Source organism: Rhinolophus ferrumequinum, chromosome 21 (assembly GCF_004115265.2).
Source record: "Rhinolophus ferrumequinum isolate MPI-CBG mRhiFer1 chromosome 21, mRhiFer1_v1.p, whole genome shotgun sequence".
Taxonomy (NCBI): Eukaryota; Metazoa; Chordata; class Mammalia; order Chiroptera; family Rhinolophidae; genus Rhinolophus; species Rhinolophus ferrumequinum.
Window position 1 is genome coordinate 42,193,859 of NC_046304.1, and position 21,710 is coordinate 42,215,568.

General features: G+C 56.6%; 1 protein-coding gene across 1 annotated transcript; it reads left to right on the forward strand.

The window, feature by feature from the left end:
• The first annotated feature begins 457 nt into the window (after positions 1 to 457).
• On the forward strand, positions 458 to 21,248 carry KCNH6 (potassium voltage-gated channel subfamily H member 6). Its single transcript, XM_033088973.1, is given in 15 exon segments — positions 458 to 785; positions 1,592 to 1,669; positions 1,672 to 1,779; positions 1,782 to 1,820; positions 6,817 to 6,978; positions 7,079 to 7,284; positions 9,970 to 10,395; positions 11,620 to 12,019; positions 12,970 to 13,169; positions 13,320 to 13,572; positions 16,586 to 16,779; positions 18,343 to 18,427; positions 18,990 to 19,158; positions 19,892 to 20,078; positions 20,397 to 21,248. Coding segments are annotated over 15 exon segments (2,868 nt in total). The 5' UTR covers positions 458 to 709; the 3' UTR covers positions 20,682 to 21,248.
• The last annotated feature ends 462 nt before the right edge of the window (positions 21,249 to 21,710 follow it).

Consider the following 21,710-nt stretch of genomic DNA (forward strand, 5'->3'; position numbering starts at 1 on the left):
TGTGTATTCCTACTCCGTTCTCCCAGAACCAGGCCCTGAATGAGCTTGCCACTAGGAGTTTTGCATGGTCACTGGGGTTCAGCTGGAGGGCACTTGGCAAGAGGTCTAACAGTACTATTGCCAGGGTTAGGCCCAGTGGTAAGACTCAGAAAGAAGCCTTCAGCAAAAGACCACGTGAGTCCTCTAACAACCCCCTCTGCCCTCCCCTTCCCCTGCCTAAGAGACACGCCCCAGCAATGTCCAGACTGCCCTCGTTATCAGGAGAGGGTCTAAGAGGGTCTAAGGCCACTGTGTACTGGCACAAGAGCAGAACCTCCTCAGAGGAGCCCTGAGCGATTCGGAGCTCTACTCCTGCCTAGCTCCGCCCCCTAGGAATCGGGCCCCGCCTCTGCCCCGTCGAGTCCGGGATAAGTTGCCCCCACCCCGCGGACCCCGCCCCGCCGCCACCGCGCGACTTCTTTCAGCACCGCGGTGCGGACAGCTCCCGGGCCGGTGCCGAAGGGAGGAGGCGCGGCGAGAGGCGGGCAGCGGGAGGGCCGGGGAGGGCCGCGGACCGTATACGCAGGCGGACGGGCGGGCGGGGCACGGAGCCCCGCGGCCCTCCCCGGGGGCGGCGCCCACCCGGAGCCGGACGCAGCTGAGCCCGAGGAAGGGCGGAGACGCGGGTAGCCGGGCGCTGGTGGCTCCGGGCAGAAGCCGCGGCCGGAAGATGCCTGTCCGCAGGGGCCACGTCGCGCCCCAAAACACTTACCTGGACACCATTATCCGCAAGTTCGAGGGCCAGAGTGAGTGTGTGCGTTGGGATGGGGGGGACGACCTGGAGTCCAGGTTCTGTGGCAGAAGTAGTCGGACCTTTGCTAACTTCACGTGGAGCAGGGTGGGGGCTATTGAAAGCTGAACGTAGAATCCTTTAAAGGCCCAACACCTTCTCCAGCGGCCCCACTTCCCTCAAATGTCTGCCCTCCTCTCTTCTGGAGCACTAGTGGCAGAGCACAGCCCTCTCTCCTCCCGTTATTTTCTTGGCACCCCAAGCCCCGACCTCCCCTTCTATCACTGCCCTGCTTCCCCTCTAACCACCCTCTCCCCCGCCCACACACACACTTCTTCCAGAGGTTTCCTTGACTTCTTCCTTTTCACCTCCTGACCCTGACCCCTCCGGTCTTTCTAGGAGCTCTCCCTGAGCCCGACCCCATCTGATCACATCCCTGCCTCTCTTCCTGAATCCCCTTCACCATCTCCAAGAAGCCTTAGGCCTCCCCCCACCCCACTTCACTGACCCATTACTGTCCTGGTCTTCCCACAATCCCCAGTGCTTGACTGCCCCTCCCCCACATCCTCTGGTCATTGTCCTGCTCCCCCCTCCTGACCACCCCTTTATTTCTCTCAGGAGTCCAATGACCTTCCCCATGACTCTGGCCTCCTTGGTTTTCCCACCCTCCCTAGACCTGACCCTCCCCCCTTCCTCATTCTGGTCACTGCTCTGCTCCCCCATCTAGATCCTCCCCTCACTGGTGCCAAGAGTCCCTGTAATCTTTCCCTCCATGCCACCCAATACTGGTTGCCAGAGGCTTCCCACCCCCTCCCACCCCAGGTCGAAAGTTCCTGATCGCCAATGCTCAGATGGAGAACTGCGCCATCATTTACTGCAACGATGGCTTCTGTGAACTCTTCGCTACTCCCGAGTGGAGGTGATGCAGCGACCGTGCACCTGTGACTTCCTCGCAGGCCCTAACACCCCACGCAGTGCCATGTCCCGCCTGGCGCAGGCCCTGCTGGGGGCTGAGAGTGCAAGGTGGACATCCTCTACTACCGCAAGGATGGTGAGGTGCCTCGGGCCACGGATGTGTAGGGCAGGCTTAGCCCCTCTTGTCTTGCCATAGTGGCTATGGGGAGGGAACCGACCCTGGGACCAAGGGTCTGGGTAAATCCCATCTGCTCTCTGGGCCTCAGTTTCCTCATCTGTGTAGGGAAGTGATGGGCATTGGATGTGATGCCTTCTGAGGTCCTTTTCAGAGGCTGGACACCAGACTGAGCCACTGACTAGTCCTAGCCCAGGGCAGGGCCTCCCGCTCCACTATCCCTCCCCCATGTCCCCAGTCTCCTGGCTGCATACTCTGTCACTGTCAGTCCCCAGCTGTCAGGCAGCTGGGACGGAATTAACTTTTCTTCATCTCTGTCTGCTCTGGGAATTAGGGGAGGAGTCACCACCCTCAAAGCCTCTTGGCCAGGCAAAGCATTGGGGGCTGCTGAATGGAAGAGGGGTGGGCCTGGCTCACCCAGCCCTGGCTCCTTGGGGAGAGAGTCTGGAGTTGGCCTGACCTGGAGCTCATCCAGTTTGGGATGTCACCGCCCGCCCGTTTACTGCAAGCAGAACAGAAGCATAGGGCAAGGGGCTGATGATAAAGACGTCTGCAGCCGTTTGAGACCCTCCCCCCAGAGCCTCTGAGTCTCCACTGGATGAGGGGTGGGGGGAAAAGAGGGGAACTAGGATCCTGAAAGTCTTTTTGAAATTACCTGGAGTTCAACCTGATTCTACACCAAAATTAGCTGGGGCATGTTTTCCAAACATCCATTTCCTAGAGAGATGACTCAGGTGTGAGGTGAGGCCCAAGCAGGTGCATTTGGAAAAAAATCGCCCTGGTGATTTGGACGTCCTGCCAAGCTTAGGAAACATTGACAAATCCTTTCATGTCGTGGATGAGGAAACTGAGGCTCAAGAAAAAGAAGGGACTTGCCCAGAATCCTACTATGGGGTTCCAACCTGGGGCTGGAAACTCTCTCTGGATTCTTCCCTAGAGAAATCTGTTCTGAGTAATCCCAAGAGGGGAAAACGGAGCCCAGCTGCCTGCCTCTGTGCTCTGAGGCGGGACTTTTGGAGAAGGAAGCCCTAGAAAAGGGCTTCCCCAGGGAAGAGGGCCATTCAAGTGCAGATAGAGGGCAGGTACCTTTGGATGCCAGGAGCCTGGAGTGTGTGTGGAGCATGGATGTGTGTGAATGTAAACGTACGAGTGTGTGTGTGTGTGGTGTGTGTGGTGTGTGTGTGTGTACGTTTAAGGCTTCCAGGGTGCTTCTTGGTAGGTCCTGGCTGTCTCTGTGGCTGTCTCCTGCTGCTGTCACCCAAATAAACGCAGAGGTAGAGATTAGGAGACTAGAAAGAATCTAGCTTAGTTTGGCAGCACTCACAGAGTTAATGAAGTCAGAATATTTTTAAAAGCTGTGACCTCACCTCCTCATATCATTGCAGGGAGGTGACAGTCAGGGGAGTAAGAAGGGCCTGGGGGAACAAGATGGGACAGCAGGAAATGAGAGGGAACAACAGGTTCTTCTTTCCTCTCCTTGACCCCAGAGCTATACCTGGGCTCCAGAGGGGTGAGATCTGATCCCAGACTCCTAGAGGTGTCAGATCAGGGCTCCCAGGGTCTCCTCAGCACCTTACATGTGATTGGGCAGGGCAGAGGTCAAGGCCAGGCCTTGGCCCTCTGAGATCAGAACTCAGGTCTTCAGAACCCTACTGGGGTCCTCCAGCTATCAGAAGGGACTCTAGCAACCTAGTTTTTGAGTCTGGCCCTGGATGAAAATGGAAAATTACCCAAATCCCAGTCTACCCTATCCCTACTCCAAGCCCTGCCTTGTCCTGTAGTCTAAGACTTTGACCATCTGGACCTGTCTGATATTGGCCTGAAACCCAGAAAAGGGCGCTTTCTGACCTGCATTACCCTAAGGGAAAGATGTGGTTCCCAGATAACTTATGTTCACCTCATGGTCCACTCTGATCACATGCCCTTGTTTTGTACATCACAGTCACATGCGTCTTACAGTCCTGGAGAGGGGCACCCTCGTGGTGATTTCTTCCTCCTTCAGTCAGTACCTCCTCAGCCCCACTCCTCCTGACTCCAGGGAGATGGAAAAGCGTTCTGTATAGAACTCTAGCTGGTTATTTATAATTCTCTTTTACTGTAAAGGAGTAATCCACAGACAGTTCTCCAAGTCGAAGTGGAAGGTCTGTGTCCATATATCTCCACATTGTGTAGCTGCATAAAGTTGGACTCAAAGAGGCCAGGGCACTTGGCAAAAACTACCCCATTGGACAGGGCTCAGAGACTCCTAAGAGACTGGCTCTTCCTCCGTCTGCCTTTATAGGAAAAGTGAGAACCTAACAGATAAGGAGGAACGGGATGGCCACACGAATAGAACCAATGAGAGTCTGGAGAGAGGGATGGAGGGCGCTCAGCTCTCCCCCACCCCTACCCTGTCTCTCTGGGCACCTGCCAGAGGTGCCAGCCCTGCCCATCTTTGCCAAGTCCTCTGATGATCTGAAACCCGAGAGTCCCCCAATACCTAAGCCAGACTAGGGGAAGCCTGGGTCCCCTCCAGTCCTCAGCTCCAGAGGAGGAGGACAGGCAAGGGCTGAGGTCAGGGGCCCCCGTGTTTTCCACACGCTCACCTGTGAGTGCCAGAAACACCCAGCAGGGAGTGGGGCTGGAACAGTCACTGTCTTAGTGGCAGCTTTTTGTAGCGCCTGCCTGAAGTCTCACCACAGTCCTGGATGGGGTGTGTATAAAGAAATGCAGGTAACAGACGACAGGGAGACTGTGCCAAGGAGGGGGTGAGGGCCAGAGGGCAAAGGAAGATGCAGAAACAAAGAGAAACTGAAGGAAAGCACATCCAAGAGGCAGAGAAGAGCAGAAAGGCACTGTGAGGGTGGAGGGTGCAGATAAACTGCTGCCCTTGATCAGAGAGGTGGTGCCGGGAGGAGCCCCTGAAAGAGAGTACGAGACAGTGACTGTGGCTCCTCCTCCAGGGACAGGGCAAGGGCACCGGAATACCTCCACTCCTGGGTACAACCTGGGGCAACACATCCACCCACTTCTGATCAGGCAGATCGTTACTCATGAGCAAGGACAGCAGCATGGGGATGGGGGAAAGGAATGCTCTGAACTTGTTTCAAATCCTCGTAGCCTCGTGCCCCACAGGCAGCAAGCGTGAAGGTCAGACATGGGCTGCCACACACAGCCCCGCTCCAGCCCTCATGATGGGCAATGATGGGCTGGACTTCAGTCCATTCCCAGCTTCAGTTTCCAAAGATAGCATCCGTGGGTGGGATAGCCACTCAAAGTCTGGACCTTGGCAGCTCCCAGCAGCACAGATCACCTGGAGGCCCTGACCCTCTGCCCAGCTCAGTCCTTTCCCTGTCCCCTGCCAGGCCAGATCTCTGCGGTGCCAGAGAAAATGAAAAGATAGTCTGACCGTGGGGGCAGTGTCTCAGGCTGCTGTTCACGGAGGTTTCCTTGCTAGGTCCCAGTGCCCATGCCTTGCCATGTCCCAGGCTGACAAGAGTGCCAGGCTCTGGCATGGGAGGCAAGCCTATAGGACTGTGAACCCAGGAGTAAGTCACAGAGGCAGGTGGGTGGCCTCTCGGTGTGGATGTCTCCCCCGGGGCCCAGTACAGCAGCTGGTAGATGGATGCCTGGTGCCTGGGAGTCTGGGAATCTGATCCAGAAGATTCCTGCTCCCAGGGAGGAACGTGGGAGGGAGGATGGGGCAGCTCAGCAGCACCCCGGCACTGACAGCTGTGAGGACGCACTAAGGGAAGTGAGCAGCAAATGGGGAGTTGGGGAAGAGCTATTCCAGTGAACCCCAAAGTAGCAATACTCCCGCCAGCCGGCCTCCCAGCTTCTCACATTTAGGTACACATTCTTTCATTCACTCAATCAACAAACAACACCTGGATAGGTGCTGGCCGCTGACAAATTAGACAGACCCAAACCTGGGCAGCTCTCTTCTGATTTGCATGTTTACCGGAGGCCCCTGCCCCTGAGGACCCTGCTCTTTAGGTCTGACGCTCACCAGTGGCTTGAGTTGAGGGACATGGGACCACCGGGGTACCATGGAGAGGGGGCTCACAGGGTATGCACCCACCTATGGGGACAGGGGAGCAAGACCCTGGAGTGGAACAAAAAGGAACAGTGAGGCAATGACTGGTCTGGGCTGCTCAAGAGGGTGGAGAGAGTGGCAGGAGGGGCCTGTTGTGCCCCCACACTGCCATCTCTCTCCCTCTCCAGACCCCAGGCCACTACCCTGCCTGCTCTCCAGTCCCCACGCCTCTGCCTTGGGACCCTGTGCCCCTTCCAGGCAGAGCAGCAGCCTGGCTTCACTCCGGCATCCTCATCCCAGACAAGTCCCTTCCCCTCCCCAAGTTGTTGGATATTGAGTATCCCCTCCCAGCCCCAGCAAGTCAGTTTCTCAGAACCCCAGGCACCCATCTGCAGAACAGGAGTCTCTGCCGCCCCTGAAGGACCCACCAGGCTCCACCATGTAGACTGAGGCCTAATGTGCCAACTGGCTCAGTGCCCGGCACTTAGTGTGTTCTCAGTGATGAGGTCCTTCCAGTGTCAGGAGCAGGGCAGCTTTGTGGGATGGGAATACGGGAGCTGAAACCCAGGGCCAGCCAGAGCTTCATGGGGTAGAATGCCCAACCTCGCCTCCCCACTTAATCCACCCCCATCTGCTCAGCTTTAATTACAGCAGAAGCAAACCTCAAGGTTAAGCCCTGAGCTGATGGCCGAGCGTGGACTTGACCCGATGCTACATTATCTCCTAATGAGCAGCTTCGCTGCTCTCCCCACCTCTGTCCTGTGGGTTGGGCAACTTCTGGGCAGCGTCACCAACTCTCTGCCCAGTAGCTCTAGTCACTGTCCAGGCCTCCTCACCCTATGGCTGTCCTTAATTTGACCTTAACCCAGCCCTCTCCCTAGCTCCCCCGGCCAGGCTCCTGCAGAAGACACCTTCAGTGACCCCCCACCGATGCGTTTACAGCCTCCAGCTTCCACTGCCTGGTGGACGTGGTGCCTGTGAAGAACGAGGACGGGGCTGTCATCATGTTCATCCTCAACTTCGAGGACCTGGCCCAGCTCCTGGCCAAGCGTGGGAGCCGCAGCCTGTCCCAGCGCCTGCTGTCCCAGAGCTTCTTGGGATCTGGTGAGGCGGGGTACAGGTGGCAGTGGGAGGGGTGAGTGGGGCACGCGGTGGAGCATCTGGCCCCTGGCCCTCGCGGCTCTGACCTTAGCCCTGGTTTCAGAGGGCTCTCATGGCCGGCCGGGGGCCCAGGGGTCTGGCACGGGCAGGGTCAAGTACAGGACCATCAGCCAGATTCCACAGTTCACGCTCAACTTTGTGGAGTTCAACCTGGAGAAGCACCGCTCAGGCTCCACCGCAGAAATTGAGATCATCGCGCCCCACAAGGTGGTGGAGCGGACGCAGAATGTCACCGAGAAGGTCACCCAGGTGCGGCCTGTACGGCAGGGCAGGTGGGGCTATGCCGAGCCGCGAGGGTCCCTTCTCAGGCCCTGGGTCCGGGCTGGCAGAGGGAGCCAACTTGTCCATCTCCCTAGTGTCTGGTCTGATCCCCAGGCCTCCTCTCCTGCTTGTCTGATTCTTTAGACCTAAAGGCCACTACCCTGCTGCCCAGCTCCTGGAGCCAGGGAGGTTGAGTCAACAGAGCCTGTGACTAATGCCACATCCTAGGCCTGGAGGAGCCTGGAGCGGGTGGAGGGGGGACACAGGCTATCATGGGAGCCTGTCCAAGGATCTGGCAATTCACAGAGAGGGAGAAGCAGAGGAAAGAGGTGTCAGGGCCATACTGAGAGGAGGAGAGGGCGAAGGGATGCAGGGAGGCCCCCAGCCCTGCCCCTTGCCTTTGAGGTGACAGCCGACCCCCACAATAGAATCCTCCTACAATCCAGGCAGAGGGGAGGCCACGCTGGCATCTTCATCTCTCTTTGAACACTTTCTGGGGATCAGGCCCTGAATGCCTCCCTCCCCCTCAGCCCCTCCTTGACCAGCCCAAGGCAAATCTCCCTGGATCCTCTGTTTCAGCGACCCCACTGTTCTCTCTCATAGGGCCTGGTGCCCCAGTCCCCACCTGACCACTTCAGAGAGAAATGCAAATAGCCTGCCCAAAGTTCAGGTGACAAGATTCCTGCCACTAACTTGCTGTATGACCTTGGCCAAGAGACCTTATCCCATTTCTGGGCCCCAGCGTTCTTGTCTGGAGGAGGAAGTTGGACCACATAGTCTCCGAGGACCCCTTAGACATTGAGTAGTGCCGGCCCCAGGAGACATGGGGAGGCAGGCGGGGGGCCTAGGCCAGGCTAAGCAGGAACGTGCAGGGCATGGAAGGAGGCCTGTGCCAGCTTCCCCTGGGACTTTGCCTTCACGGGGGAGGTAAGGGGCAGTTCTTTTTCCTCCCTGCCCCTTTTTCACCTGACGCAGTCTTCGCTGGAGCAGATGGGGCAGAAACTCCCTATGACCCAGCCCTTCACTGAACACGAGAACCCTGGAGAAGAAAGGACTCCAGGTGGCAGGGCTGAGCCCTCATAGGTCAGGCAGGGTGGCCCAATGGCCTGACCCGGGAAAGGACACCTAGTTGCTCACCCCAGGGCCCTCAAGTTGGCTGCAGGGGTGATGGGGGCTATCGGACTAGAGAATTGCCCCTGAAGACTGACAGGGCTGGCTGGGGCCCATGGTCCCTGCCCCCACTCAACCTACCTATTCCTGTCCTGCTCCTCACCCCAGCCTCTCTGGACTTTACTAGCCCACCCCATGTGTGTCCTAAGGTGGGGAGGTGCCTGATGGAGCTCAGGGGAACAGGCCACCATGGGCCCAGAGCAAGGAGGTCACACTGGCCTCAACCAGAACTTCCAGGCCTAAAGGGCTTTGATCCCACACTGAGTTCCTACATCCTGAAGGCAGGGCCCTGCGGCTCTGGGTAACACTAGAAAGGATTGGCTTTCCCAGGAAAGGACCTTATGTTGGCTTCGGAGGTGGTGGGAGACTATGGAGGTCTGTGCGGTGGGGGAGACGGCACCCCTGTCTGGGGGCCCTGAGGAAGTGGACACTCTCCTCCACCCTCCGCAATTCCTGCTGCCCCCCTTCCACCCCTGGTGCTTTGCTGTTTCGTTTTGGCCTGGTCTTGAGCAGCCCTGAAATGAGGGGAGTGGCTATGATGGCCTAAGCTTTCCGTGCTCGTTCAGCTCCCTTTAGCTGAGCCCCATGTGGACTAAGTGCTAGGTGTATACGATGGGCAAACCGGATAAGGGAACTGTAGCCTGTGGTCCAGTGAGAAATAACTGTGGTCAGGGGTGTTTACATGGCACAGGGAGACAATGGATACAGAGGGTTCAAGTCTGTGCAGGGGAAGAGGAGGCAAAATAAGAGGCGAGGCCTGAAAGCTGAGCAGGAAGTCACTGCGGAGTGGGGACACTGTGGCCTCTCCGAGGGGCTTGGATGTCAGACTGGGGACCCTCTGGTTGAAACCAGCCCTTTGGTGACTCTTCCTTATTGTGATCCCATCTGGTTTGCAAGATCAGAACGTTACATTGCAGATTTTCTTAAACCAGGACCATCTGCCAGACCCTATCGGTGGAGGTAGTGGGGTGAATGGGACACCCCTCAGGCCCCATTCCTGTCGGGGCGGTGTCTGACAGAGGATGAGCGGGAGGAGGAATTTTGGTGTAGAGCAGCCTGTGCCATCCAGATGCACCATCTCATTTAATCACCACCACCCCATGGAGTTTTTTGCGCTTTGTTATCCCATTCTGTGCATGAGGAAACTGAGACTCATAGAGGTTATAGCACTTGCCCCAAGACAGACACATAACAATGTCAGATCTGGGACCAACCTGGACGGTGTGGCCTCAAAACTCATGCTCTTCCCACTGCCCCAGCTGTTTCTTGTGTTGGGCAGCTGGGCAGAACCTGAGTGTGTTGGGCTGGGCCCTGCTGATCCCACGTTGGCCATCTTGTCAGAGGCAAGATAGGAAGGGGGCTCAGCTGAACGCAATGATCAAAACCCCCTCATTCAAGGCTCCCTGGTACCCAAGATTCGCTATAAACCCCAAATTTGACTCTTTTCATGGAAGGCTCAGAGAGTTGGCCACCCCATTGACCACCCCGTGGCCCCCACCCCAGGTCCTGTCTCTGGGTGCGGATGTGCTGCCAGAGTACAAGCTGCAGGCGCCACGCATCCACCGTGGGACCCTCCTGCACTACAGTCCCTTCAAGGCCGTGTGGGACTGGCTCATCCTGCTGCTCGTCATCTACACGGCCGTCTTCACGCCCTACTCAGCCGCCTTCCTGCTCAGCGACCAGGACGAATCTCAGCGCGGGGACTGCAGCTACACCTGCAGTCCGCTCACCATGGTGGACCTCATCGTGGACATCATGTTTGTTGTGGACATTGTCATCAACTTCCGCACCACCTACGTCAACACCAACGATGAGGTGGTCAGCCACCCCCGCCGCATTGCCGTCCACTACTTCAAGGGCTGGTTCCTCATTGACGTGGTGGCTGCCATCCCCTTCGACCTGCTCATCTTCCGCACGGGCTCTGATGAGGTGAGCAAAGCCCATCGGGGTCAACTCCTGCGGCCGTCCCCTGTGCCCTAGCCCTGGTGCCTTCCTGGCTGCACAGTCCTGGGTGCACAGAATACCTGGCATGGGGCACCTTGGCCAAAGCAAATGGAGATGGAAAGGGAGCCTCAGATATCTGTCATTTCCCAGCCCTGGAGAAGGATCAGCCAAGGCTGTTCCGCAGGCCTGGGTGCCGTTCCTGTGCTCCAGAATTTGGCTCCTCCTGGGACAGGCACACCCGTAGTCCTAGCCCCTCACGCTGACTTCTAAACTATACTTACCCTGGAATTATAAACAGCCCCCAGCCCCTGCACTGTGCCCACTCCACTTCCCTTAGCTGACGCGAAGGCATTTTCTTGCTCTTCTGATCCCACTCTGTCCTTTTGCCCTACCTCTTTGGGATCAGCTTTCCACTCTCATCAGCTCTGCCTTCTATGTTCCAGTCGCTGCCCCAATCACCCCAGCCTGTCCAGCAGGAGCTGTCCCTCATGACTCCCTGCAAATCTATCCCCAAGTTTTCTTCTCCACCCCACTGCCCCTGCCTGGACTCTGAGTGGCCTTCTTATCCACCTCTGCTCCAGCCCCACACCTGCCAGCCTCACCCCTCCACACAGAAGCCAGAGCAAGTTTCAAATCATCTGATCCTGTTACTTATCTGACCCTGTCCTCAGAACCTTCAGTGACTCCCCAGTGGTTTGGAATAAAAGCCCAGCTCCTTATGGACCCTGCGGCCCACAGGAGCCGCCCCTGCCCACCTTCCAGGATCATTTCTCACTACTTCGCCATCTTCCTCTCTGTGCTCCCGCTGCAGCACCACACTTGGTTTCCCACCCGTGCCATTTCCAGGCCTTTGCTCATGCTGCTTCCTGAGCCTGGAATGCCCTTTCCTTCTCCCTCCTGTCTGCCGGGAGGCTGAGTCTTGTCTCTCAAGACTCAGCTTATGTGTCACCTCCTCTATGAAGCCTCCCTGCCCTGCCCCTACAGACTTGACTCCCCTTCCTCTGTGCTCTCCCTAGATTTCTGTCCTCGTAACCATAATACTGTTTTGAGATTTAGGTTATGCCCCACTCCCAAAAGCCTGTCCAGAGCTCCGCATGAGTGTTTGTTGAATGACTGTGTGCCCATATGCTTAAGTAAACAAACATGGTCCTGAGTGCAGCCTTTCAAGGGCTGACCCCCAGCCCCATGGCCCCCACCCTGCCCCTCCAGACCACAACCCTGATCGGGCTGCTGAAGACAGCACGGCTGCTGCGGCTGGTGCGTGTGGCCCGGAAGCTGGACCGCTACTCTGAGTATGGCGCAGCCGTGCTCTTCCTGCTCATGTGCACCTTTGCGCTTATTGCACACTGGCTGGCCTGCATCTGGTATGCCATCGGCAATGTGGAGCGGCCCTACCTGGAGCCCAAGATCGGCTGGCTGGACAGCCTGGGAGCGCAGCTCGGCAAGCGCTACAATGTCAGTGACCCAGCCTCAGGCCCCTCGGTGCAGGACAAGTATGTCACTGCCCTCTACTTCACCTTCAGCAGCCTCACCAGTGTGGGCTTCGGCAATGTCTCTCCCAACACCAACTCTGAGAAGGTCTTCTCCATCTGTGTCATGCTCATTGGCTGTGAGTGCTACCTTATACCCCAGGCCTTACCCATAGAATTCGATTTTTATTTTTATAGTAAGACATAACACAGTAACAATGTGTGGATAGACAGTACCATGAAATTTTGCATGTGTACCCAGCTATATCATTTGCAAGGCCCAGCGCAAAATGAAAACGCGGAGCCTTTTGTTTAAAAAGACTTTCAAGACGGTGACAGCAGAAAATTAAACCAAGCACTGGGCGGGCCCTTCTTAGCATAGATCCCATGCCCATGAAGCCAGCCCTGCCAGGCACTTTTCTAAGAGCTTATCAGAGGCCTACATTTCGTTCCTATCATTACTCCCATGAAGGCCATATTACAAGCCCAGTTTATAGACCAAGAAGCCTAAGGTCCTGTCTTTCCAGGGGTTACACACAGACCCACTTGTAGCCCAGGAGACCACTCCCAGGGCTGTGTGTGCTCTCGGGCCCTGCACCAAGCTGCCTACCTCCCAAAACACCTGGTCTAGCAACACCAAAGGCAGTGTGGAATTTTACACATAATTAAGTTGTCATGTTCAGAGTATTTAGAGATGTGAAAACCCAGAAAAACAAAAACAACAAGGAAAAAAATGGGTGAAAACAAGAGACCAAGAGTTTTCCCTTTATTGTATTTTTGCAACTGAAAGAAACAACAAAACTGAACTGAAAAATTCCATTGCCCTAGTTTTTTCTTCTCAGGAGTTTGGCCTCTGGGCCCAGGAAGATGCCAAGAGGCACAGGGCAGAGGGAGGAGGCAGGAAGCCCAGGGGCCTTTGCCCCCAGCTGCCCTGGCGTTGAGCTGGGCATTTCTGACTTTGCCCTGAGCGTTGTGTCCCCTGACCATGGGGCTTCCAGGAAGAGGGAGGCCTCGGGCAGGCCCAGGGTGGTGTGGCCTGGTGGGGACGCGGAGGAGCTCACCGTCCTCACCCCGCTCCCCCGCTCCCCAGCCCTCATGTACGCCAGCATCTTTGGCAACGTGTCTGCCATCATCCAGCGCCTGTACTCGGGCACAGCGCGCTACCACACGCAGATGCTGCGCGTCAGGGAGTTCATCCGCTTCCATCAGATCCCCAGCCCGCTGCGGCAGCGCCTGGAAGAGTACTTCCAGCACGCCTGGTCCTACACCAACGGCATCGACATGAACGCGGTGAGAAGCCACCGCCCCGCTGGGGGATGGGGGTGCGGGCTGACCCAGCTCAAGTCCCAGCTCTGGCTAATGCCCCGCGGGAGGCCAGGGTCCCGCAGTCGCAGGGCGCCCCCAGAGCCTTCCCCCACCCCCACCCACGTTTCCTCGCAGGTGCTGAAGGGCTTCCCTGAGTGCCTGCAGGCCGACATCTGCCTACACCTGCACCGCGCCCTGCTGCAGCATTGCCCAGCTTTCCGCGGTGCCAGCAAAGGCTGCCTACGCGCTCTCGCGGTCAAGTTCAAGACAGCGCACGCGCCTCCGGGGGACACGCTGGTGCACCTCGGCGACGTGCTCTCCACGCTCTACTTCATCTCCCGCGGCTCCATCGAGATCCTGCGCGACGACGTGGTCGTGGCCATCCTAGGTGCGTGGGTCGGCGAGGGTAAGGGTTGTGGGACGAGATGTCCCGCCGGGATCACTCCATCCCTAATGATGATGGTGGTACCTTTTAGGACATGCATGTGCTGAGCGTATGCCACAGAGAGCTTTATTCCTAGCTCATTGAATCCTTAAACCAAATCTGCCATAGGTCCATTTTCCTGATAGGGAAGCTGAGGCACAGAGAGGTCATGCCCAAGAAGGGATTTCAGGGAAACGTGTCTGACTCACACCTGATTCACAAGTCCAGGCAGGCTCCTACCTTCTCCCACTCCTGGAGCACACATTGTGAGAAGACAAGGATTCATCTTGGTTGGAGGGGGTTCTTCAGTGTCATTCAGCACAGTTACAAGGACAGCTGGATTCTGGAGGAAGGATATGAGCTCTGGGGAGGGACAAATGAAGAGCACGTGCAACCTCTGCCACTTACTAGTGGTGTGAGTGTGACCTTGGGCAGGTCACTTCGCCTCTCAGCCTCACAGGGTTCTCTCCTTCTCATCTTCCTTGTTTGCCCCCTGACTTCAGCCCACGCCAAGTCCCTGACACCAGCCTTGCTCTCCCGTGGTCTCCATCGTACTCTCCTGCATCCCCTCTGGACAAGCCCCCTCAGGCTCCTCTGCCCCTTCTTTTCCCTCTGGCCTGTCCTGAGCTTATGTTCACCAAGTGTGGGGCTCTGCTCTCTCCTCCTTACCCTACACCCCCACCTGAGCCAGCTCCTTGCTCCCAGGGTCTCAGCCTCCACCTGTGCCACAAGCACCCCCAGAACTCTGTCCCAGTCCCAATCTCTCCTGAGACCAGAATATTCCATGCCTGGGCATGGCTACCCTTGTATTTCATAAGCAGACCAAACAACCTGAAATTATCTCAACCTGAAATTACCATCGACCCTCAAAAGCAGCTCCTTTGGCATCGCCATCACTGTGAACGGTCTACTGCCCCACCCCCACCATCAGGCAGCCCCAGAGCCCAATCTGTTCCCCTGTCAGCCCCACACCTACCTCCTTGTCCCTCCTGGGTCCAGCCCCCATCACGTCCTTCCTGGGCAGGTGTCAGGAGCTCCTTTCCCATGTCCTGCACCTGATCCACCCGCATACACCATCTTCCACCTTCTGCCATTGACCTGAAATTCCCATCTGTGCATACTCTTCTTCTGCTCAAAATCCTTCCGCGGTTCCCCATGGCCTGTGGGACACGTGTGAACCCCTGTGTTCACAGCCCTCCCTAGTCTGGCCACCCTGAGTCCTGCCAGCCTCTCCCTGGTACATTGGGCTCCAGCCACACATACTACTTATGGTTCTCAAAGCCTGCCTGTCTCTGTCCATGTCTGTGCCTTTGCACACGCTGCCACTCTGCTTAGAGCACCTACCTTGCACCCCTGCCTGGCAGACCCTGGTCATCCTTCAAGCTGAGCTTAAGCACAGGCCCCTCTATGAGCCCTTCCCTCACTCCCAGCATACTTGAGAAGAGCCATCCACATCGGAGGGATAATAATTGTTATTAATAATTAAGAAGCGAGTCCAATTTAAGTTTCAGTTAGAGACATGAAATCTTTCATTTTGTCCTGAGTGGAAATGGACATTAGATCATAATCCTTCATCTACCGGAAAACCATCGCTTTATAATGTTGCCCAGATTGAAATCTTGAAAGCTCCTGGGTTTCATATGTAACTCTGGCAAGTCTCTTCCCTTTTTAGTCTCATTCCCGTCCTCTGTGAATGACCTTTGAGCCCGTTCTCTTGGGGGTCATGTCCTGGCCTCCATCCATCATTGTCTGTGCAAACCATTAATGACCTTTATTCAGTATCACAAGGCTTAGGGGGCTGGACTTTCCTGTGGGGAGCGGACATCAAAGCAATCATGGTCCCTGGCACCCCAGCCCTGGGCTCTCTGCCCCCCAGCCCTGACTGCAGCACTGACCACTCACTAATTTTTCTGCCCGGATTGCCTTTCTCCTGGGGGCCCCAGCCCTCCATTCCCACACCCACCCCCAGCCTCACTTCCTCTGTACGCCCCCCCCTCACTACCCGCAACCACCCCTGGTGGAATGAGCCCTCCCTCCTTCATGGCCCTACACAGCTCGTAGTTCTCCCCTGTTCCAAGCCTCTATAGATCATTCTGTAAACTAGTTGCTTGCTTTTGTGCCTGTCTCGTGGACCTGTGAGGGGCTCCTTGGGTGGGAGAGCATCTTAGTCACGTTTACACGCTGGGCAGCACAGTACCTGGCACCAGGAAGACCCAGTATTCTCGTCACATGCCCCAAGCATCAGCCCATCTCCGCCCTGTGACATCTGTCACTACCAATGCCCTCCATCCACCTGCCTCTTACTATTCACGGCACTTTCCCAGGCATCATGTCTGCTCCTCTGGATAACCCAGTGGGGTCGGCAAGGCAGATATGGTTATACCCATTTTAGAGAAGAGGACACTGGGGTCCGGAGAGGGGAAGTGACTTCCCCAGGCTTCCTCTGCCAGGGCCATGCTGGTTACTTTGTCCCATAATGGGTAGTGAGGACACAGAGACAGAAGTCTCAGGCTCTGCCCTGGGGGAGCTGGGTGCTCCTGACCCTGGGTTCCCTGCACTCTTACATCACTGTAGTGGGCTAAGGAGAAGGGAAGAGGCTGAGCAGGGAGCCTTTAGTGTTCCTTACTGCACACTGTCTCCCAGGCTGGGGGTAGGGGCAGTGCCAAAGCACATGGAAATAGGAGTGGGGATTCTGATAGAGGGTGGTCCCGAGGGGCTTGGAGATAGCAGGAGGACCCATTTACTGGAATGGGGGGGGGCGTCTCTGTAGAGCTCAAAGAACAAGGTAAGGGCACACTCCTTACCACCAGCTAGCACATCCAGCCTTGTCGCCAAAGCCTGATCCTGAGAACCAGGCCTAAGCCTGGCAGGATCTCTGAGGTGGGAGAGAGGTCATGGACAAGGGGCCCTCAGGGAGGCTACTTGGAGAAAGCTTGGAGCCAGACCCTGGAGAGACCCCTGCCACTCTGGCTGGCAGGAAAGAACGACATCTTTGGGGAGCCTGTTAGCCTCCATGCCCAGCCAGGCAAGTCCAGTGCAGATGTGCGGGCTCTAACTTACTGCGACCTACACAAGATCCAGCGGGCAGACCTGTTGGAGGTGCTGGACATGTACCCCACCTTCGCAGACAGCTTCTGGAGTAAGCTGGAAGTCACCTTCAACCTGCGGGACGTGAGTCTGGGCTGGGTGGGCCCGGGTGGGTGGTGGCCCTTGGCCAGCTGGTAATGGGTAATGCCCAGGCAGCCTGCTGAGAGCTTGAGCTACTTGGCCTGGAGGGGAACCAATCCGACCACCTCCATTCCTTTCAACCCCATGCTGTGTCTTTCACCATAATTTTGTTTGTGTCTGCCATGGCCAGCATAATGCTAAGTGTGATGCTAGTTACCAATTATTGAGCACCAACTATGTACTAAACACTGGGCGTCTTTTACATTCTCTCCTTTAGTTCTCTCCTTGCAAAGGCTGTTACTGTCCGCATTTCCCAGATGACAAAACTGAGGGTCCGAGAGGATTAAATAAATTGACCAAAGCCACACAGTCCCATAGTGACTGTGTCAATGGCACAGTCCCAGAGTCAATGGCAGAGCCAAACTGTGGAGTCAAATTTGTGCGACTCCATAGCCCAGGCTTTGCCTACTGCATTGAACCAAGCTGACAAGGAGGATGTATGCCGTCCAGGGGCACAGAGTGCCAGGTCCTGGGGGTGTAGATAAGTGATAGAGCTGTCTCTCCTCTTAAGCTTATCACTCCGTGGAGGATATTAAACAACTCAAGAAGAATAAAGAGCCACACAGTTAAATAACCAAGGAAGCTACAGGGGTGTGCAGGGAGACCAGATGTCTGTGGAGCTCAGGGTTACCAAGGCATGGGATGACCAGTACAGACTGGAAGCCCAGAGGGGCTGCATGGAGGAGAGGGTCTGGAATCAGCTAGTGAAAGGAAAGGACAGGCACACCTGGCAGGGGCACCAATGGCTGAGGCCCCGGTTCTGAGTCCCCTGCCTTACGAGGAGGGGCTCCACAACCAGGGTGGAGGGTGTGGTGCTGAGGCAGGTTTTCTTACTAGGGACAGCCCTCTCCATCCTGTGCCCTCTGCTGTTCTCCCCCTCCCCTAGTCGTTCCCCTTCTCACCTGATCTGTCCAGGAGACATCCTGTAAGGACCCTGCCCTGAGGGGCCCAGCCACTAGGAGTCAGCAGGTGGCCTGAGTACTCACTAGCTGGGCGCCAGGGCAAGAGGGATGCAGCCTCCCTGGCCTGGGGCATCTGCAGCCCCTGGTCGCCCCAGGTCTCATGGTACCAGGCGGGTGGGCTGCCAAGGGCGCTGCTGAAAGCACCTCCTGAATTGATTGGAGGTTCCAGACTCAGTCTCCTCAGAGGAGTCTCCCCATTGGCCCATGCTGAGGGCAGGAGCAGGGCATTCAGGAAAGGGAGGACTAGAACAGCTCCTCTACCTTTCCCCCGTCCCCCGACCCAAATATTGATGCTCAAGGCAGCCTCTCCCAAGACTCTGTGGAGGGCTGCACGTCCCCAAGCCCCTGTACGTCTGCTGCGCTCCCAAGCAGCAAAGCCTTCAGGAAGCTGCCCAGAGCATTAGAGAAGAGCCGAACCACTTGTCACCACTTTCTTACCTAGTTGTCACAAGGGCCATGGGGGTGGGGCGGTGGGGCAATGGTGAACAAAGAGACCCTGTTCCAGCCTTGGTCCCTGTTACTTGATGCTGTTGTTCCCCACAAGGCAGATGGCGGTCTCCAGTCATCACCCCAACAGGCTGCAGGCAGCCGGGACCACCAGGGCTTCTTCCTCAGTGACAACCAGTCAGGTAAGCAAAGTCAGCCCCTGCCAGTGCCTGCCCTGCCTGTCCCAGCCCAAAGCCCCTACCAGCCTTCTGCCTCTTCTCTGTCCTCCATCCTGCCTCCCTTGGAAGAGGCCTCCTCCATCTCTGGATGAGTGGAAAAGGGCTTCCCTCCCTGGGCTCGGTGCTAGTGGTCTTTGTCCCCTTCCTCCCCCTGTGTCAGAGCCAGAGTGAGGGCTAGCCAGGTGACCAGTGCTGCCACGAGGTGGAGATACTGGCTAAGCCCCTGGGCTTCCACATCAAGACACCACGGGTCCCGCTGGGCTGCAGTTCCCTGGACAGTGAGGCCAGGGCTAGGCATCCCCACCCAGCCAGGCCCCTCCAAAGCTGGGGCCCGGGTTCCCCTGCCAGGGCTTCAGCTTTCTGGGTCCTGGAAGCCAGACCTCTATGGGGGCAGGACCTCATACTCCAGGGCACCCAGGTAAGGAGATCCACTTCACCTGCTATGTGTTCCCAAAGCAGGAGGGGCATGGGATCAGGGCTGTGGAACCAGCTAGAACAAGCTCAGGCTTTCCTTTCCCTCTTGCAGGTGCAGCCCCTTCCCTGAGCCTCTCAGAGGCATCTGGGCTCTGGCCTGAGTTGCTGCAGCAAGTGCCCCCAAGACCAAGGCACAGCCCCACAGACCCTCAGGGAGACCCAGACTGCTGGCCTCAGGAGCTAGGCTCCAGGCTAGAGCAGCTCCAGGCCCAGGTGAACAGGTGAGTGCCCTGCAGGACAGAGTTCTGGGCTGCAGAGAGCAGGCCCAACGGCAGGCTAGGCACAGGTGCCCCCTCCTGGTGACTTGGGGACATTACTGGATGTCCTATGAATTTCAGAATGGCTGACAGCATTTAATAGCAGGCTTCCCCATCCCTATGTCACTGAGCACAATTCCTTGGATGGCTTGTCCCAGCAAACCCCAGAACATGCCAAGGAAACTTTCTTAGGGCAGGGGCATAACCTCGTGCAGAAACAAATTCCATGGGCCCTTGGAACGGGGATGTGGCCTGTGGATGGCAGGGCTGTGGTGGCAGAGTGAGAGGTTAGGGGCAGAAGAGTCCTGAGTTCAAATTCTGGCTCTGCAACTTACAAGCAAGAGTGTGGGCAAATCACTTAATCACTCTGAGCCTCTGTTTGCCCTTTTGTGAAATGGGGATAATCAGAATACCCATGTCAAAGGTTCTTTATGAGGCCTAAATGATGTGTGCATGGTGCTTGGTCACCTTTATTGACAGAGGGGAATTTGGTGCTAAGGGGAATTTGGGGAGGGGCTGCGGATGGTAGCAGGGAAATAGCTTCAGGTAGGCCCCAGGCTTCCATTCCATCCAGCAGGAACAGCATGTAGGCTACAAAATGGAGAGCTGTCTTCCGGACCTAGACTGCTCTTACCAACCCTGACCCTGACCTTAACTAACCCTGATCTGCCCCTGACTGTGGGGTTCTGTCGGGTAGGCTGGAGTCCCGCATGTCCTCAGAACTCAGCCGCATCCTGCAGCTCCTTCAGCAGCCCCTGCCCCAGGGCTGCACTGGCTACATTCTGGGAGCCCCTGCCTCCAATGACCTGGCATTGTTTCCTGCGGCCTCAGAGACTCAGAGTCCAGGAACTAGGCTGCCCCAGGGCGATCTGCCCCCTGCACAGGTGAGCAGGTGAGGGGATCCCCAGGGGCTTGCCTAGAGGCAGCTGCATGCCTTCCCCCACCCCCAACTTGGTCTCAGTGTGGCATCAGGCCCAGGGCCTTGTGGCCTGAGAGCAGCCATGGCTTCTGCTGTCCTTTATGGTCCAAGTCATGACAGGGCAGCCTGGACAATTAGTGGCAAAGCCCAGTTTATGACTGAGACCCCATAGCTGGGGCAACGGTAAGAACACATAGTTCCTACCAATTCCCAGCCCTGAAGTCAGGGTGGCCTGGGGTGGGGGCTCCCCACACTGCATCCCTCACTCTTTCTTGCCCCTCAGACCACAAGCTATGGTGACTTGGACAAACATGGGCCGAAGCGCAGGAACTCCTCCCCCAGGATGCCTCACCTGGTCATGGCACCAGACAAAACTCTGACACTTTCCTCGGAACTGGAGCAGCCTGAGGGGCTCCTGTCACCCCTGGCCTCACCTCTGCGTGCCCTGGAGGTACAGGGACTCATCTGTGGTCCCCGCTTCCCCTCCCTCCCTGATCACCTCGGCTCTGTCCCCAGGCAGCTGGAATTCCAGAGACATGGCTCAGATCCTGGATTTGTGGGGAGTTAGAGCCACTGAACCCCAAGATAAAACACACCATGAGGGGATTAAAGGTGGGAGAGGTAAGAGTTACATATTTGGGGGAGGTAGACAGCCGCCAAAATCGTCCTCTGAAAACCATTCTCCTAGAGTAGCTACAAACGTCTAACCCAGGTGATCCAAGATGGCAGGGTAAGAAGGCTTAGGATTTTCCCAGACTCTTCCAGGGCTTTGTGTAGATAGCAGGCCTGGTGGAGGGTGGGTGAGCCTCGGGCATGGAGGAAGCTTACTGGACAGAGGGTTCAGTGAGGAAAGGAGAAGTTTCTGATCTTCTGTGTGAGAACTTTGCTCTAGGCTGGGTGCAATCATGTCCTGGATCAGAACTACCCACCGCCTCTTGGCTCAGCATCCAAGGTTGATCAGACTTCCTGCTGAGAGCCTGTGACCTGGCTGGAAATGAAAGTGTCCTCTGTAGTGGACATATCGGGGCACATAGCTCCAGCCCTCAGCTGCTTTGCCTCTGACGGTTCTGTGATGACCTTTGGGACTCTAGCAGACAGTGGAGTGTATCACAGCTAATAAAGTCTGCACATTTCACGTTGGGCTGGGTGTGTAACTTACCTGCGGGTTATCACGTCCTTGACTATGCCATGACCCCAACATCTTGTTGTCTTCTCCAAGCCCTTCTCACCGGAGGTGTGTGTTAGGCACCTAAAGGTGGCTCTGCTGGACCCAGGAGCACCTGGATCACGGGGCTTTTAGCCAAGCTGGAGTGAAGGGAAGCAGAGAGGTACTGGCTTGGTTAGCATAGGGAATCATGACAATAGCCACCACTTTCATAACACCCTGTGCCAGGCACTGTGCTACCTGCTCTGCAGATATTAGTTCATCTAATCCTCACAACAATCCTATGGGGTCAATGTTATTCTCCCCATTATAGAGAAGTGGGATCAGAAGCAGAGAGAGACTAAGAAACTTACACAAGCATAAAGGGGACCTCTGGGGGGGAGCTGATACTGTTCGGTTTCCTGATCTAGATGCTGGTTACATAAGTGCGTT